We start from the raw sequence: 19,035 nt of genomic DNA, 5'->3' as shown, positions 1-19,035 counted from the left end.
CTTGCTTCTGTGTGTGTGTGTGTGTGTGTGTGTGTGTGTGTGTGTGTGTGTGTGTGTGTGTGTGTGTGTGTGTTTCAGTCCGGACAGCATTAATAGCGATTATAGGTTTCATGCCGACTAAAGGAGAGGGAGCGATAGGATCACTCGATTACACCCCTGAGGAAAGAAGAGCTCTCGCCAAGAAGTAAGACGATTCAGATTAAAGTCTGCCCTCCCTCGCTTCCTCCCTCTCTTTCTCTCTCCCCCTCTCTCTCCTTCTCCGTTTCACTCTTACACACTTGTCTTGTTCTTTGAACCTCCTCTTTTCTCTTTTTTTCCCCAGCCTATCCTCTATACTCTCTAATTCATGCAGCATTGCTTTGCATGTTACATTTTTAAAACATTCCTACCACTTTGATGCCTCTGGGAAAATAATCCACCCCCCCCCCCCCCCCCCCCCCCCCCCCAATCCAGTTCAATCCAGTTCAATTCAGTTCGTTTTAAAGAAACTTTTACTGCCATGACCAGAACTGAGAATAATAACGGGGAAACGCCTCTTTGGGCTGAAGGGTGGCATGAAGGCGGATCAGAATGTGTCGCCCGGCACAGCAGACAGTTGTGAGCGTACCCTCACGACACGGAGCCCGTCTGATTCACAGAAGCAGCGTGGGGGGCTGGAAGAGTTCAAGGTGTCAAACACGTGTGTGACAACACGTCAAACACGCGTGACAACACTAAACAACACGTCAAACACGCGTGACAACACTAAACAACACGTCAAACACGCGTGTGACAACACTAAACAACACGTCAAACACGCGTGTGACAACACTAAACAACATGTCAAACACGCGTGTGACAACACTAAACAACACGTCAAACACGAGTGTGACAACACTAAACAACACGTCAAACACGCGTGTGACAACACTAAACAACACGTCAAACACGCGTGTGACAAAACTAAACAACACGTCAAACACGCGTGACAACACTAAACAACACATCAAACACGCGTGACAACACTAAACAACACGTCAAACACGCGTGACAACACTAAACAACACGTCAAACACGCGTGACAACACTAAACAACACGTCAAACACGTGTGTGACAACACTAAACAACATGTCAAACACGCGTGTGACAACACTAAACAACACGTCAAACACGAGTGTGACAACACTAAACAACACGTCAAACACGCGTGTGACAACACTAAACAACACGTCAAACACGCGTGTGACAACTAAACAACACGTCAAACACGCGTGTGACAACACTAAACAACACGTCACACGCGTGTGACAACACTAAACAACACGTCAAACACGCGTGACAACACTAAACAACACGTCAAACACGCGTGTGACAACACTAAACAACACGTCAAAACGGTGCGCCGTTCAGATTTCCTGCCAACAATTTTACTGCTTTCCTGACAAAGGTTACACCTCCCGTGCACTGCTCTGATGGAGGGCCCAGAATGACTTGAACACTAGTGAGCTGCACACGCTCGTGCAGTCACGCCATCGTCACACCATCTGTGCAGCGTGGGCTTCTGTGTGTCGTCATGTGTCCTTTAGGACTTTCTCAGCCCCTGGGGCTTTTATTACCCAGAAGCTGCTAATCTCATGAGGTCCAATCATGTGACTTTATGTAAATGCTTGAATCCTTCCAGAGTATTTGGACAATCCATGTCGCAAAAAAAAAATGTAAAAAAAAAAAAAAAAAAACGCTCCCCCAGTTCTCCGATACGCCTAGCTAGGTGTTAAAAAATGGATCGAGCGCCCCAGGGCTGTGTGCTCAGCCTGCTGGACTGAAGCGAGGTATGCGCAGGTTCCTGTCTGTGAGCGCTCACCTGCCATGCGAGGACACGGCTGTCCTTGCCCCCGTGGGGCAGACGGAGCCGAACCGCCCCCCCCCCTCGCTGCAGCGTCCTGGGAGCGGAGGGGAGGGGCCAGTTCTGCTCTCTGCGTGAGCCGCGGGGTTTGCGGTGTTCTTGTGAAGCCTCGAAGCGTGAAAAACATCGAGCTCTTACTGGATCCTGAGGCTGAAGGGATGTGAGTGGCAGGTGGTGCATACGGACTTTTATTTTGTTTTGCACTAATGCTACAGGGGCTTTGCTAAAAATAATGATTACAGTAATATCACAGGTATCCACTGGATAAGCAAATCACACTGCCACTGAAATCACTCTGCACTGCTGCAAGCCAGCTGGTATGGAAATGACCAGGGTCCAGAGTCACTGGCTGTCCCGTTCAGCACTGGAACAAGTGTAAAGTTCTCTCTCTCTCTCTCTCTCTCTCTCTCTCTCTCTCTCTCTCCCTCTCTCTCTCTCTCTCTCTCTCTCTCTCTGTGGCCGGGTTTCCATCCAAACCTTTCGAAAAAATAATGCGCCGTTTCGGCAGAAAAAAATGCGAATTAAGCCTTGTTTCCATTCATTACAGTTATGCGAATAAACTTTAGATCACGTGAGAGGACGCCAAACAATAGTGGTTTTACGTCCATCTGGCAGTTACGCATTTTTGCACGTTGAGGTTTTGAAACATTTTTTTCTTTTTCTTTTCTATACATGGAGAAGTTAAATTCAATTTTTGCTCTCTCCAGAACTGTTTTTGTATGCATTTGCCATTTTTACATCGCGATCGTGTACAGAACCACATGACTTGAGGCATGATACGTCATCGTTTATGCGAAAAAACCCTTTTCCATCCAGTTTTTCCGAATTTTGGCGATGCGATAGTCTAACTTTTCCACCTCCTCCAAGCGTAAAAATCTTTTTGCGATATTTGGGGCTTTTTTCGAATTTTGGTCTTTTTCCATCCAGTTTTTTTCATGCGCATTTTCAAAATGCGCAAAAACTCGGTGGATGGAAAACCCTCTTCTGTCCGTCTCTCTTTCTCTCGGCTTGCCCCAGCTGTTCACCATATAAACACCACATTTATCTGACGTTTAAACAAAAGCTTCCATTATTTTAGCATTTGTGACAAGCAGATTAAAATTTATCTTTCATTCTCTTTCTGTGTGTGTGTGAGGGAGTGTGTGTGTGTGTGTGTGTGTGTGTGTGTGTGTGTGTGTGGGGGGGGGGGGGGGGGGGGGGGGCATGTGTATATGTCTGTGTGTGTGCTTGTGTGTGTGTGCGTGCGTGTGTGTATAGATATATAAATCAATCTCAGCTATGTGCACATATATAGCTCCTCACCATACTGGATCTCCAGCATCATTAATCTCCCATCACCCTCTGCAGCTCTTTCTTCTGGTACGGAAGACTGGAGCAAACAGATCAGGCGATTAGAATAAGCAGCAGACTTTACTTTTACCAGGAAAACCGAGAACCTCTAAAACCTCCAGCTTCTCCACCCTGGGGGAAAAGAGGGGAACGTGAGCCCCAGCCAGAGGCCCTGGTGCGTGTCCGCTGTGCGCTGCAGTCAACGTGCGCGTTATTAGATGCAGCTCAGCCCATATCTTGGCCTGTTTGCTTTTCATGGTGCATCGGGTGCAGTGATCAGTCTCTAGAGATTTGGGGAGTCATTATGGAAGCTTTTCAGAGCCAGCATGTACGGGCATGCAGTATTTAAATGATTTTTCAAAAGAAGCCAGAGTTGAAAGTGTGGACCAATGACGGAAGACCCGTCTGTTTAGCTATTAACACTTAAAAGATGGAGGTTTTCAATTCAAAGACATCCAATTAACACATAGAGATTGGATGTGATGGGGAGATTGTAAAACTGTCCTGTCTAAATACACACACACACACACACGTTTTGGACCCTAACATCTGTAAATATAACAGTCCTTAAGTATCTAAATGATTTCAGATGTTTCCCGATTGGTTCCAGCCACTGTGTTCCCGAGTCTGAAGTGCGGAGTCACGGTTGCTGGTAGAAACGTCTTGGTGGAAGACTGACGACTTTATATTTCACCTCTGGGTGCTGAAGCCAGTGGACCAGTGTGTCTGTGGCACTGCCAGTAGAATCCAGATGGGCTTTTGATTCTCTAGTTCATGATGCTTGTGAGAGAGTTCAGTGAAGCTATTTAAAGACTCTCCAGGGATACAGTGAATATTAATTTCATGAGAATGAGATGTCCTTGTCTTCCACCGGTCACGTGGTCTTTATCCTGGCATCTTTCTGGCCCACCACAGACCTCAATGAGGCTTGAAGCTCATTGACGTACCCACAGCTCAGGAACGCAAGGCTGGTACAAACATATTGCCTGATGTGCAATATTAAACCAGTGATGTTATGAAGCCTCTGCCAGGACTGTGTCCCACAGGCTGGATTAATCTGGTCCCACCTAAACTCACCTGTCACCTGCTACGTTGTGCGACGTACCACATATGCAAATGCAAAACCAAAGACACTGGGCCCAAACAAGTGTGAGATGGCATTACATATGCAAGATAGCAACACGCAATTGGCAGATGCACCCAGTGACATCACATTGGAGGGAGCTTCTAAGGTCCCAGTCTGGTCCCAGACTGGGACCAGTGTCTCTTCCCTCTTCTTCACATTACCTTATTGACCTGACATTTTCATTTTCCCTTGAGAGAACAAACACTGTTGTGGTCTTAAAGGGCATGTCATTACCCTAAAAATGCAAAGGGTAATATCAGCATAACTGATTTCATGAGAATGTATTAGAATATTTTAATAGGACTTAAACAAATTAGTAGGTGCTTTAGGTAGGGTTTTTTTTTTATCCTATTCTCATTTTGATGTCCTTCTCAAAATTAGCAAAATGGTAAAATGATGTACAAAATTGGTAAGAATTGGCTTAAGTGATTGCATTTTCTAAATGTATAACATTTACTCTATTGTATACAAATTTGGTTTTGTAGGGCAAAGTGCACTTATGTATTATGGCTTGCTAGCTGCTGTGCTTATGTTGGCAAAAATACATCTCACAAATTATAATTAGCATCTTGCAATTGATTATTGTGTTCTTTGCAATCTTCAGATTGCTTGCTGTTAAAGACCTAACCTTCATGGCATCACACAAAACTGCATTGCTATTCACACTGGTGTTTGTTTAGATAGATCATTTGACAACCTTTAAGCATGTCCTGGTTAGAGAGGGATACTGTCTCTCTGGTTTGGATAAGTATCTTACATTACACCCCAAAATAATGTGTGTAGAAGTCATTTGGAAGGCCGTTGATGCAAAATGCCAAGAGTTTGAAGTTCTCTCGGTTTCTCTGGCTTCCTATTGGTGACCGATGACTAGAGGTGGGTAGGAACTAGGGATGCAAATTATCGATTAATTCATTAATCGTTAGTTGATTGATCTTATCGATCGACTTTCGATTAATCGATAAGCGGCGTTTTCCACCTGAATTTCAGTTTTTCAATAGGGCTTTTAAAAATATTAGCTAAATATACTGCTCAAAAAAATTAAGGGAACACTAAAATAACACATCCTAGATCTCAATTAATAAAAGTCTTTGAAATCAGTTGAAAATCTCTCATTTCTACCCGTTGTCTGTTCCATTTGCACAAGAGCAGTTGAAATTGATTCACAATCAGTGTTGTTTCCTATCTGAACACGAAGTGTGGATGACTTGGAGTTACATTGTGTTGTTTAAGTGTTCCCTTTATTTTTTTGAGCAGTGTAGTTAAAACACTTTGGTCAAAAAGTATATATTATATTATGATAATTATATTGTATTATATGATATATTGCTCAAGTAATTATGCATTAGGAATTTTTTATGGTATAACAAAATACATTCTTTCATTTAAAAAAGGAATAAATTAAGGACTGGCTCCGTTCTTGCATTTGAAACATTAGACATTTTAAAAAATGTAAAAAAAAAATTTAAAGAAGAAATTAAATAGAGAGCCAAACAGAATATTATTGAGCCTATGCTTGGACAATGTTTCTAGCGTTGTAGTGAACACATGCTGTAATGCGACCGGAGAGTGCCCAAGTCTCCACAACATCATTGAGCTTGTCAGGTAAATTATCAGCGGTGTGTCTGTCCGACATGTTCGTCGTAATCAGCACTGCAGATTTTAGCTGCCAGTTCTCGTCAGTGTAGTGGCACGTCACGGTAATGTAACTTTCTGTTGTTAGAGTCGTCCAACAATCTGTTATAAGGGCTACAGCAGTAGTGGTAGCTAGCTTTGTTTTAGCTCACTCTTCATTTTTCATAGCGAGTTTCGAAAACGCTCGCCTTCCCAGTGTAGCTGTGATTTTAGGTTGACCAGGTGCACTGGTGATATGCAGGACATCTGCATGCACGGTGTTCAAATGATAATTGAGTGAGCTAGTGGAACTGTTGTACTTCAATACCGCATTACACAGAGAACATTTGACTTCTTAGTCTAAATTAACAATGTTGAAATTGTAGCGACTACTACTCCTCGCAGCGAGTTCCCTAACAGACAGGCACTTGGCCCTTTAAGTGACACTGGGAGAGCGGCGCCTGCGCGCGCCAGGGGAGGGGAAGAGAACAGTGCTGTTGTTTGAGTTGCGTGGAAAATAAAGTTTCCCTCCTCGGGATTTTCTGGATTACGCAGTTTCTGCCTCGTTTCCCGAACCCGCTTCAAAATGGTCCCACACCGCACGTCTTTTCGCCCGCTTCATTTTGTTTTCCACTCTGGTCTTTCGCGACACGTGTTCACCTCTCGTTCTTACACTCTGTTCAAGTTACTACAGGAGCGCTCTCTAACGATTAATCGTGATTAATACATTTTGATCGAGTAACGTCTTAATCGACAATTAATCGAAAGTCGATTAATCATTTGCATCCCTAGTAGGAACGCGTTACATTTACTCAAGTAGCTTTTTGGACAAAAATGTACTTGTGAGAGTAGTTTTAATATGAAAGACTTCTACTTTTACTTGAGTAAATATGTGGTGAGAAAAGCGCGACTTTTACTCGGATTTGTGCCGCACGCTACCGTTACTTTAGTTTCATAAATAATCCAACATCACCTGAGTACGAGTGACCAATGAAATTAAGCCGGTCAGTCACGTGATCGCATACGCAAACTTTCTCCACCGGTAGCAAGAAAGTGACAGAAAAACCTCCCGAACATCCCTGACCTCATACAGCCAATGTTTATATTACAAACGTGTAAAAGGACAGCTGTATAATGCGCTGTCAGTTGTGTCTGCCAAAACGTGTGGACATTTCAGCCTACAAGAACTCGACATCAAATTTGAGCAAACACTTCCTTGTGTAATGCTATATCTCTGTTACAACTGGAGGCATATTTTTGTATGATGTAATTATTAAATGTAACACAGTGCAATACTAAAAAGCAGTTCAAACTCTGTGAGTGTACACACTAGCAATATATGATGATTTAGTTGAACCAAAGTTTGCTACAGATTGATTCAGTTGGCATCAAGTTGTTGCTACACGTATTGGCTGACGGTCTCCTCAGTTAGTGCCTTTGTGGAACACATTGAAGTTACACAGGCTTTTACCTCCTTTTAGAAGGCAGCCTCTTTTATAAGCCTGCCTCTCTTAGAAGGCTGCCTCTCTTATAAGCCTGCCTCTTTTAGAAGGCTGCCTCTCTTATAAACCTGCCTCTTTTAGAAGGCTGCCTCTTTTATAAGCCTGCCTCATTTAGAAGGCTGCCTCTCTTATAAGCCTGCCTCTTTTAGAAGGCTGCCTCTCTTATAAGCCTGCCTCTTTTAGAAGGCTGCCTCTCTTATAAGCCTGCCTCTTTTAGAAGGCTGCCTCTCTTATAAGCCTGCCTCTTTTAGAAGGCTGCCTCTATTATAAGCCTGCCTCTTTTAGAAGGCTGCCTCTCTTATAAGCCTGCCCCTTTTAGAAGGCTGCCTCTCTTATAAGCCTGCCTCTGTTAGAAGGCTGCCTCTGTTAGAAGGCTGACCTTTTGGCTAATCCCATCAGCAGCTATGAGGGTTTTGGTGGATGGAACTGAACACTGTGCTTCAAAAAGTCCAGGTGCTCTCGTTTCTGTAATCTGAATATCTGTGGATTCAATCACAAAATGTAAAATGTTCACAAAGATTGTTTTTGTGTGTGTGTGTGTGTGTGTGTGTGTGTGTGTGTGTGTGTGTGTGTGTGTGTCAGGTCCCAGGACTTCTGCTGTGAGATGTGTGGCTGTGTGATGCGGACCGCCCTGCTGCCACTGTCTCCTAACAGTGACCCTCGACCTGCCGACCCCCAGGCTCAGCAGTTAGCCCAGCAGATCAGCTTCAAGGTACAGACCTTCCACTCTACAAACACACATGCAGAACCACACGCTTGCACACAGATTCACTCTCACACACACACACACTACTCATCTCTGCCTGGCCATTCCCTCCACACACACACACACACACACACAGAAACACACACACTACTCATCTCTGTGTGGCCGTTCCCACCTCTCACACATCACCTCCCCCTCCCCCGTCATCATGTGACCACAGTCTTCTCTACTTGCTTCCTTTACCATCTCCACCAGTACCCCCCCCCAGTACCCCACCAGTACCCCCCCCCCCCAGTACCCCTCCTGCCCCTATTTCCACCCTCGCCACCCCAATGCGATTACTCAAAATCACATTACTGTCTTTCTCCCTGTTTATATTCTCCTTCTCAGAAGCAGAGAGGAAGGGATATGGAGAGATTGGGGGTGTGCATTATGTGCAATATATATTCGTGTGTGTGTGTGTGTGTGTGTGTGTGTGTGTGTGTGTGTGTGTGTGTGTGTGTGTGTTTCTCCAGGCTGAATCGCGCTCTTCATCCAAGGCTGGTGAGAATAATGCGTCAGAGATTGACAGCCACACTGATGGACAGGAGAGTACCACATCTAGTGGTCAGGACAGAGAGAGGGCCGCACAGGACACCGAGGGGGCCGCACAGGACACCGAGGGGGCCACCCAGCACACAGAGGGGGACGCTCAGGACACAGAGGGGGCCGTCCAGGACGAACAGGTGCGTCCACACAATCTCTGCTTGCAAAGGTTTTGGATTAATAATCTGTCAAACAGAGACTGCATTATTCGTTAAGAGCTTTTATACCACTGTGCGTAACACACACACACACACACACACACACACACACACAATTTAGTCACCCACGCACAAACTTTATCCTGTATGCCTCATAATAGAAAGTCTTTGGTATAAAACACACATGCGTGTACATACACAGGCAGCCTATGAACTGATTGGTGCTGCAGTATCTCACAGTGCTCCTGCCGTCTCAGGATTACTCATTTCTTCCTCAGAGCAGTGGGGGGTTCCCAGTCCGCTGTTGTGTGATCACGCGCACCACTCCCTCCCCCCGCCCCTCCTCTTCCTCCCCCCCACGCCTCCTCCTCCTCACCGACATTTTCAGACTCATTAAATTAAAGAGTTGATTGTGAGCGGCTGAGCAGACAGTGTGTGCACAGCTGGAGGTCAGTCTGCACTGCAGAGAGAGATAGAGAGAAAGAAAGAAAAGGCAGTGCCGGCTCTGACAGCTCCCCGTACCGTTTTATATGACGGACATCCTGGACGTGGAGTAGGGGTGGGCGATATGGTAAAAAAAAAATGTTAGCACGATTTTTTTGCATAAAATCACGATTTCGATTTTTTATCACGATATTCCATCCAAAAAAAATGGGGGGCTACAATGCTTTCTTTCTAAGCAGATTTTAATGAGTGACACTGATAAAGTGCACTATTGCACTAAATATACAATATTTCCCAGCACGTTAAACTTAATTAAGTTAAATATTTATACATATAGTAGAAATAATTCGAAATAATTCGCTTTATCACATTATTTAATGGTTGTTTGTTTTCAAAACGCCCAAACTTAACGTCTTCACGTTCTCTCATGTTTCATCCTGGAATTACAAGAGGCTCGTATTTGTTAACGTAATACAAGTGAACTGTTCAGTCAGACAGATATTTGTTGTGAAACGAAGTAGTTACAATTTCAAGCATTTTCAAGTACTTAGCCTAAATTCCAGCACTTTTCTAACCTGAAACACACTGAAACACAAAGCAACATTAAAATTCATTAGGTAAATGTTCCTTCCTGTTTTCGAGGGGTGTTTCTTTATACTACCACATATCGTTTCGGAGAACACTGCAAAGAACGCGGAGTGACGCGGCAAGTTTAAGTACCTGTATAAACGCTTCCGCCGTTCGCGGGGGTTCGCGCGAGTTGTGCGGAGTCGCGCGCTACGGTCACTCGTGAAAGTATAAACCACCGAGGCCTAAGCTTGTGAGGCGGCTGCCCCCGTTGCCCGCATTGTTTCACTTTCGGCATATTCCTTGGGATGCCTACGTCTCAAGTGATTGATTAAATTTGTTGTACTGGTATCGGACGTTTTTACATGTTCTTTGCACACCTTACATATCGCTGAAGTTTGGTCTTGGTCAGTGGAAGAAAATCCGAACCAATTCCATATTACAGAGGTAAATTTCCTCTTCATTACCAGCTCCTCGGTTTGGCTTTCAGCCGTCTTTGTCCACTTATAATTTTTACAAATACAACATGGAGGCATGGAAGACACACAGTTCGCTGTGATCGGTCAGTCCTACGCCCTACGTCGGCCGCATCGGCGGGAACCAGCATTTAAAAAAGTCATTGCGCTGATTGGCAAAGACGATCTATACGATTTCTCTAATTTGGTAGATCGCCTGCGATTCTCCACTCGTCATCGCCAGTCACAATTTTATAGCGTCATAAAACCCTTTATAGCGTCGCACACCCCTAACGTGGAGTCATGCCCTGCTCTCTGCTCTCAGACGGACGCCGTTCCCAGCGCACAAGGGACGCGGAGAGGCAAATGGAGACCAACAGACACTGTGGGGGAGGGGCTGGATTTGTTGATTCTTCAGTATAAGATCCCAGTGTGTTTGTTAACTGTTGTCCGTGATCAGAGGGTTTGCATGTCAGTCCTCTACGTCGCGGGGCCCTCACACTTGCAGTCTTATTTTTGTCTTCAGGGACACTTGTAGCTCTAATCTCAACAAACATGTTCCAAGATCCACACTTCCCCTCCCGGCTTAGCTGGAAGGTGGACGGTGGCCTCCGTCGCTCGGCTCAGGGGAGCAGGAAGGTGGCTTACAGCAGCAATATGGAGTGTCTGGGGATTCTTGGTGCCTGTGTGATCCAGTCTGCAACCCTAAAGGATCAACCTGTTTTAACAGCGGTCAAAAATAACCCGACATTGACACGTGTTCTCCAAACTGAAGCGCTTTCTTGTAACTTTCGTAAATCTTTAGCAGAAAATAGGCCATGGTCCTCTACTGGGAGACCAAAGCTGGGATGTGCCTTTGGAACCTGAGCATACTGGTGCGTTCAGTATAAAGGACATTAGTGTGCGGAGGTCGTAGTAGCCCCGTGTGTGTGTGTGTGTGTGTGTGTGTGTGTGTGTGTGTGTGTGTGTGTGTGTGTGTGTGTGTGGGTGTGTGTGGGTGCGTGCGTGCGTGCGTTTGGTGTTGGTTCTTGAAGTCTTTCTCTGTGACACTATTCAGTTTCTAATATCACAACTAGGAGTCGTGGTTTTTTAAAACACACTACAAAACACATCACAATCGTAACATGCAGCAGTATAGTTGAAATCTACGTTGGTCCTCCCTGTGATGCAGCCCCGTTCCACAGGTTGATACCATTGGTTGGTACTGGTTACCATTCTCCATCGCCATGACTGCGGAGGCTAAAGCCAGCATGCCCCTCCGCCCCGTTAATGAACAACAAGCACACACAGCTGACACCCACATTCCACAGATTAATCAGAAGTGTGTGGCTTCTGTCCTGCTGGAAGACTGACCCGTCCTGCCACACACTGACCCTGCCGAACGTGGCCCCAATACTAACGGGCTGTTTGACACTCCTCTCCGTGTCTCTGCCTGGCCAAGTCCTCCTTGTGCTCTGCAGAAGAAGAAAGTGTAAATGGACTTGCCCTCATGAATAAGGAATCGATAGTGTCCTCTGTAGAAGAGAATAGATGTGCTTCCAGTAAGACTGGATGTAGGGGGGATTTGGTGGGGCTTTGGTGTTTGTTTGCGGGTGAGAGTGATGGGGAGGTGAGAGAAATTGAGGCTGTTCATGTATGTGTGCAGTGTATGCAGTTTTCAGAGCCTTTCAGGTTTTCTGCATTTTGGTATTGTTTCAGATTAATCTTAAAAAATGCTTCTTTTTCTCATCAGTCTACACATGGTACTTAACAATGACAAGCATAAATTGTCTTTTGGCATGTTTTCAAATTTGCTGAAAATAAATGACAGAAAAATTACTTTGACAGGATTTTATGTAAAAGTGTCATAATTCAAACGCTTTGCATTGTAGCTGTTCTAGTGCAGCTTTAAGTGCTTCCTGAGAGGCCACCTGTGCCTCACTGAACCGACCGGGCGTATTAAGGAACCGTGCACACTGAGTAACCCACAATGATGGGCCGACGTTGGACGAGTAAACAAGATGAGATCCAGACTTTTTTGTGGAGAGGGAACAGGTTTCCATAAGGACAACCATCAATTCAACACTCCGCCAATCAGCCCCCTAACAGACCCATCAGAGCCCGCTGGGAGTTTGAGGGAACCTGACCAAGCAAAAGTCATCTGGTTTGATGAAACCGAGATTGAACTATTTATGTGTTTGAAACTAAACTACAGTTCCCAGTGTTTAGTGCAAAGGGACCCAAGCACTGAGGAGCATCTCGTTAACACCATCCCTGCAGTCCCTAGAGTCAAACACAGCGCTGGCTGCATTGTGGTTTTTCAGTGACCGGAAACGGGAGGTTAGTAAACGATTCTGAGGAACGTCCCTGGTGTGCCGAGCCGGGCCGAGCGTCCCCCAAAACGCCCGTGGCTGTCACTGCCGGCAGCGCTTCTTTTAATCCAGTACTCAGTGAAGGTCTGGATGGGAAATGGAAATGGCACATTTCAGTTTTCACAGAACACGGGAGAAAGAACGACGTCGTTGAGTGTGGTTTGTAAACCCAACGGGAAGAGAAGAGTTGAGTCTGTTTTTTTTAAGATTCGTCTGAAGTGGCTAAAATGTGGGGAAATAAATAATGCTCTGAAAATGTTTGATGTGCGCTCATTTGCACAGTTCCGTCTTTATCGCTCAGGTATGTGTGTGAGGTTAATCTGCATCTTGCTCTCGCTGTCTAAAAGCTTAAGTTTTCCGTATAATCTTATCCGCATGGTATTTACATGCTTGTGAATCGGCAAATTGTTTGCAGCACACAAGTTTGTAAAAGTAGTGATGTGCACTTCCTGTGTGAATACTGATAAGTTTGCGAAACTTATTGTATTGAATTTTTTACGAAACTTATTGTATCAGATGCTCTCAGAGCAGACATCTGACATGATACTTTGACATAAAAAAAACCTGTAGCCAAGATGAAAGTGAAGAAACCAAGATACTTGAAAAGTCATCCAGAATCTGAAAAATTGTCACTTTTCAGCACAGAGAGCTGATGTGTGAACCTCTCCAAGTACAGTAACTATGTCCCCTTCATTTCAGGAAAATGTGGAATTTCGATTTAGAATCCGTGATTTTCTGTACGCAGGTTTCATTTACATGTGCCACCGTGCAGCCGTTTTCTGCCTTTCAAGTCATTGCTCTTCTGAATGACAAAATTTCTATTTCTCTTTCTGTGTCTCTGTCTCCATATTTCTCATGCTTGCTCACTCTCTTTCACTTGCGCTCTTTGTCTCTACTCTTTCCTCTTATAAAGAGGCTGTGTGTGTGTGTGTGTGTGTGTGTGTGTGTGCGCGTGCGCGCGTGTGTGTGTTCCTGCAGATGGAGGCGGCCCCGGCGTCCACGGGTGAAGCAGCTCCCGTCCCGGTAGCTCCGCCCACTTCCCGCCCCCTGAGCCCTCGGCAACGCCGCGCCCAGAACCAGAACCGTCAACAGAACCAGCCGGTCCGCCGGCCGGCCTTCCCGGTGTTCCCGGCAGCGGCAGCCCAGCCGGATGGCAGCCGCGCGGGCTCGGCCGTCCTCATCGTGCTGCTCTCCCTCGCCCTCGCCGCCCTCGTCTTCCGCAGGATCTATCTGGCCCAGGAGTACAAATTCGACTACGAACTCTGACCTGGTTGTCCTGTTCCTACCTGCCACCAAACTGCACCACCACACCCAGGGTCCCACCCAGCGCTCAGCCCAGCTGAGACCTTCTCCCAGTGGGCAGACTTCCCCCACACCCCCTGCCAGCTCTGGAGCCCTCACACAAGCTGGACCAATTGGACAGACTCGAATCGTAAACCCAGTAAAGAGGTTCTGTTCTGTATGGACTCTGTTCCATTACATGGGCATTTGTGCATTCCTGTAGAAAAGACTGAACTCGTTCCCAAAGGAATTTGTGTATGTATGTGTGTGTGTGTGTGTGTGTGTGTGTGTGTGTGTGTGTGTGTGTGGTGGCTTCTGTTTTTTAAACACAGTTTGTCTTCATGTACTTCTAAAGACAGACTGGCTTATGAACTGAAAGACTTAAGCCTGACTTGGCTTGTGGCGCATGTGTGTAGTAAACTCCATCTTATTAGCAACACCGTCATCGTTTGTATTGCAACCTCTGCAATGATAAGTGATCATGAGATCACTTGATAAGAATCATGTTAGATTTAGACAATACATCTGTGTAACTTCAGATTCTCGAGCCCTTGGTAACACGTCGACCGGTCGAGGCCATCAGTGCCAACTTACCTCCTCTTAAACTGGCTTTTCCCTCCCCTAGCAAGATCAGAGAGACTTCTTAATTGCCTCCACAGGCAAACTCTATGGGATTGGGGTTTAGTGCGTTTAATTGTGCCCAGGTCCAACTGTAATGAGCCTGAAATGAAAACTGCTCAGTTTAGTCAAAGACTCGCCCGCACCATGTAAAGCAGCTGTGCATTTTGAGCAAAAGACTGATTAAAACGGAGAGAATCATTTGGGTCCTTGTTGTTGATTGCAGCAGTGCTGTAGTCCAGCATACTGTCGCCTTCCTGCAAAACCAGGGGATCGCAGGCTCCGATTGCCCCGACCTTCCTGTGGGACGCAGGGCTACGTGGGACGGCGGTCCAGCCAGAGTGGCTTCAGGAGTGGGGGTCACGACCTCTCCTACCCTCGCGAGGTCATCCGTGAGCCTCAAACTCGTTTAGCAGTTATGTTTCATGGTGCAGGCTTGCGTTGTTGAGCACACCACGCCCAAAGGTGGAGGGTCTGACCACCCACGCCATCACGGAAGAGAGGACACAAGAGGAGAGTGACCTTTAACCTTCCCCTTGCTGATTGATGACACAAGCGTTTTCTGTTGCTTAAACCTGTGCAGTCATTTTATTAAGACAAAGTTCTATTAACATAAAGGTTTTGCTGCGTTGTCAGTGTTGTTTATTATCACTTTATGCTTCACATTCGTCCAGGATTGCAGGAGCCCACCGTACCAACACCTGTGCACATTAGCTATGAGAAATACTCTGTGTACCCCAGAGATCTGATGCATCGAATACTCAAGCTGCCTTCTGCCCAGGGTTGGTGTAGTGGGGGACCAAACGGGAAGAAACACCCCCCTCCCGGGGGAACAGCCGCTAGTGCTGCTGAATGTTAGACTGTTGCTTGGGACCCGAATACAAATGTAGCAACGGCCTGTTTTTCCAGAAGCATCACTAAACAGGCGTTCGTAAGATTGCTCTGTGAGTGCCAGTTCTCACCGACGGTTACACGACAGCGACACGCTGTTGCGTTTATGAACGCAGCGCCGCGTTGGCATGGGAAATTAAAGGGGTCTGTGATTACAGTTGAGTTTGGTTTTTTTTCCCCGTTTCATGTATAACCTGTGCAGCAAGTGCGTTCTTGGCGTGCTCGAGGTTTGAGCTCAACACCTCTGGGGTAAGCAGAGCGATGTGCACATAACATTGATACTTGTTGCTGCTGCAAGATACAGGATGTTTGCTGAGTGTGTGTGTGTGTGTGTGTGTGTGTGTGTGTGTGTGTGTGTGTGTGTGTGTGTGTGTGCATATGCAGATAAAAATGAAAACGGTTCTTAGTTTGTAGGAACACTTCAGAATACAGCTTCATTCCCTGTTAACGAGACAAGTGATTTTAAGGACCATGTTAAGATGACACTTAAAATCACTTATCCTGTTCTTGAAGGCTCGCTCAAACGATACCTGTGTCCGGTAAAAGGAATCTCGTCTCACGTGGTCTCTAGGGACAAGCTCACCCAGCCCAAGCCGCACGTGATTTCTCTAAGTGTGCATATCGCCTGTCTCCACCGTGTGTGTCGGGGAGAGATAACCAGAAGTGCTGGCTCGTGGACCGCAACATCCCGTCCTCATCTTGGACACAGTGGTGTGCAGCCAGCCAATCAGAGCGCGAATCCCAAACCAGCGGGAAGCGAATCGAGACCCGCTTGAATTATAATCAGTGTTTGCTGTTGAATCGCCCGGTTCATATCTGTTAGGACGGCGATGCGAGCGGTTAGGCGGGCTTCTCCAGCGGGTCCCGGGTGGTACAATGCTCACAGCACCGTGGACACAGCCTGACGGAACCCTCCACTCGTCTGGACCGCTCGTCTCGCCCGCATCATGCCGCACGTTGCCAAACTGCTGCTTTTGGTCTTCTGTCTGATTGTTGTCGCTGAGTGCGAGACGCAGAAAAGCAGAAAGCGGAGGTGGTCGGCGAACCTGGAAACTCACAAACACGGCACGTATGTACTGTTTTATTGCGCTTGTTATTCAGTGTTCTTCTGTGTTTTGTTGGAAAAACAAACGCACTTTCTCCCGTTTAACGACACTCGTGCCTCGTGTGTGCGTGCACGCGCCTTTCCGTGCGCTGTCCATGGTACCCAAACGCGCAGCCCTTTTGCAACATTTTATAACTTGATGCAGAAAATGACAAAGATTGCTTTGAGCCATATGTCGTAGATTAGTACCAAACATTTGTCTTTATTATAATAATGACATTATTGTGCAATGGGAATTTTGGCGCCAAACAAATGTGCGTAAAATGCAGGGAACGCACGCTAACGGTAACCAGTGCAAACGATTTGCGAATCAACGTAACGCAGGTAAATAAAACTCGGAAGTCATTAATCCAGTATGATTTAGATAATTTGGATGTGATTACGTGAGTGACAGACTTTCTATTTTTCGGGTCCATTTAAGAATGACCTCACAGGGCGCTGCGTCTACAGATGTAATCTATATGACCAAATGCTGCTGTCTTGAAAGTCCCCGTTGTGTATTCTAGAAGTGCAACAATCTGTCACGATTATTTTGTTGTATTTATAAGATGACATTATGTCCTAGGTGCGATGTTTTGATAAACGAGATCAGCTTGCACTGGTATTGCAAAATAACTGTACAAAAAGCATTGCCTCAAGGTTGTCTTCCTGTTTAATGTGCCTTTTGGAAATCATACAGAGAATTTTTTATTTCTTTTCATATTTTTTCTCTCCTCATTACTCTTGCCTTTCTTTTTATTTACATAGTAATACCAAAGAGATTTACGCAATAGAAATAAAGCCCATTCAGATGGAAATTAACACGGATTTATGAGAGAATTGTTTCATTGCAGAGTTTTTCCTTGCTAGATGGCAGCCCTCGGGGTGACTGCTACGTGCGATATCTGTGGTATCACAGCGAGATATTGAAGTCATTTTCTGAGCACGGCCCGTTTGTGCGCGTAACCATTTTAGGCTGCGCGCTAGTTTTTAACTGCGAGCTTCTTGCATAATCAAAAGATCAGCGTCCAGCTACAGGCAGTTTCTCCACTGTCAATCAAGCCATCTATGCCGTTGCAAATAAAATAGTGACATAAATCTCTTGTTAACAATTTACTTTGTAATTTAGTGGGAAACTCTCTTGCAGGCCATTATCAAAAAAGGTGGTTGATGGAACCAAGACACGCAAGGTGAAAACCAGCCATTTGCTTCGTGTTGAAGACCACGACTTCACCATGAGACCGGCTTTTGCAGGTAAGCTGTCGGTGGACTATTCGATGAAACGTAATTCATCATCATCATGTATTTTCTTTAATCGCCCTTTATCAAAGAAAAATACATATTTTATATAAAAAGTGACGTTTGTGCACGGCATGAGAGCCTTTAGCTGCGCCTTTAGCGTAGATCTGCAGCTAGTGGTCATTGCTGACAGCGCTGCCCTCTGGAGGTCAGGCCTTCTGGAAGTCTTTCTCTCTTTCTCGAGATGTCAGTCATGTCATATTTTAAATCATTTTGAGTGGTTTATTTAATGCATCAACCATGTAAAGTGGAACACGTGTCATTTCAAACCAAAATCTATATCTATCTATCTATCTATCTATCTATCTATCTATCTATCTATCTATCTATCTATCTATCTATCTATCTATCTATCTATCTATCTATCTATCTATCTATCTATCTATCTATCTATCTATCTATCTATCTATCTATCTATCTATCTATCTATCTATCTATCTAATCATGTACAGACTAGGGTCCCTAAATAGCAACGTGTCTTCGTCTAATTCAAACATTGTGTGAAGCTTTCATTAGGAGCAGCGCTGCTTCTGAACGTGTCATTTGGTTGGCGTTTTCCCAGGCGGTGGGTCTCCTACTTCAGAAGGTCCCGCAGAGCAGTGTTACTAATGAAAGCTCCTTACCGGGGAGCCCAGCTCACGTGTGGAGGCTTTGTCGTTGTGGAAGGCAATACACCAGCAGGGGGTCTCTGTGTGTGGGAGGAAAATGGCACAAACTCGGTCACCTAAACCCCAGTGGAAGGAGGGTGTCATTGTCCCGGCGTGCGGAGTGCCTCACTTTAGGACGGGACCTTGTCAGAAATACTATATTTCACGAGGGTGCAAAACATTTGATAATAAACAATCTTACAGTTCATAAACCGTGCAGAAATACAGAAGTGATGCAGACTTCACAGTGCACATGTTGAGGGACACGCAGGTGGACTGGTGTTGAAATGCAGTAGGTAATTCAATTTTAAAGAGGATATTGGCACACACAGGTGTGTGATGGGCCAATACAGCCCATTAACATCCACGAGTGGGGAGAAAGTACCCCCCCCCCCCAAAGGGTTTTGTGGTTTTACTCTTGTGTGTGGAACTAAACGCATGTCTTAGAGGAGGGGGCTAGTCTCCCACAGACCACGTGTTTCCTTTGTGTTTATACCC

General features: G+C 45.6%; 2 protein-coding genes across 4 annotated transcripts in view; both read left to right on the top strand.

The window, feature by feature from the left end:
* Positions 1 to 14,817, top strand: part of ube2j1 (ubiquitin-conjugating enzyme E2, J1) — a 28,956-nt gene extending 14,139 nt beyond the window's left edge. For 2 of the 3 annotated variants that reach the window (XM_077016374.1, XM_077016375.1), the window contains exons 5-8: positions 79 to 184; positions 8,034 to 8,163; positions 8,673 to 8,882; positions 13,696 to 14,817. In XM_077016374.1, the coding sequence (XP_076872489.1) occupies positions 79 to 184; positions 8,034 to 8,163; positions 8,673 to 8,882; positions 13,696 to 13,983 (734 nt within the window). In that variant the 3' untranslated portion in view covers positions 13,984 to 14,817. The remainder of the gene's footprint in view (positions 1 to 78; positions 185 to 8,033; positions 8,164 to 8,672; positions 8,883 to 13,695) is intronic. The other variant, XM_077016376.1, reaches the window with a different exon arrangement.
* Positions 14,818 to 15,380: 563 nt separating this feature from the next.
* Positions 15,381 to 19,035, top strand: part of gabrr2b (gamma-aminobutyric acid type A receptor subunit rho2b) — a 15,992-nt gene continuing 12,337 nt past the window's right edge. The window contains exons 1-2 of the mRNA XM_077016373.1: positions 15,381 to 16,576; positions 17,739 to 17,845. Coding sequence (XP_076872488.1) covers positions 16,455 to 16,576; positions 17,739 to 17,845 — 229 coding nt within the window. The 5' untranslated portion in view covers positions 15,381 to 16,454. The remainder of the gene's footprint in view (positions 16,577 to 17,738; positions 17,846 to 19,035) is intronic.

Source organism: Brachyhypopomus gauderio, chromosome 9, assembly GCF_052324685.1.
Source record: "Brachyhypopomus gauderio isolate BG-103 chromosome 9, BGAUD_0.2, whole genome shotgun sequence".
In the NCBI taxonomy this organism is placed as follows: domain Eukaryota; kingdom Metazoa; phylum Chordata; class Actinopteri; order Gymnotiformes; family Hypopomidae; genus Brachyhypopomus; species Brachyhypopomus gauderio.
Note: the sequence above shows the minus strand (reverse complement) of the source record. Positions and strands in the feature narration are given on the sequence as shown.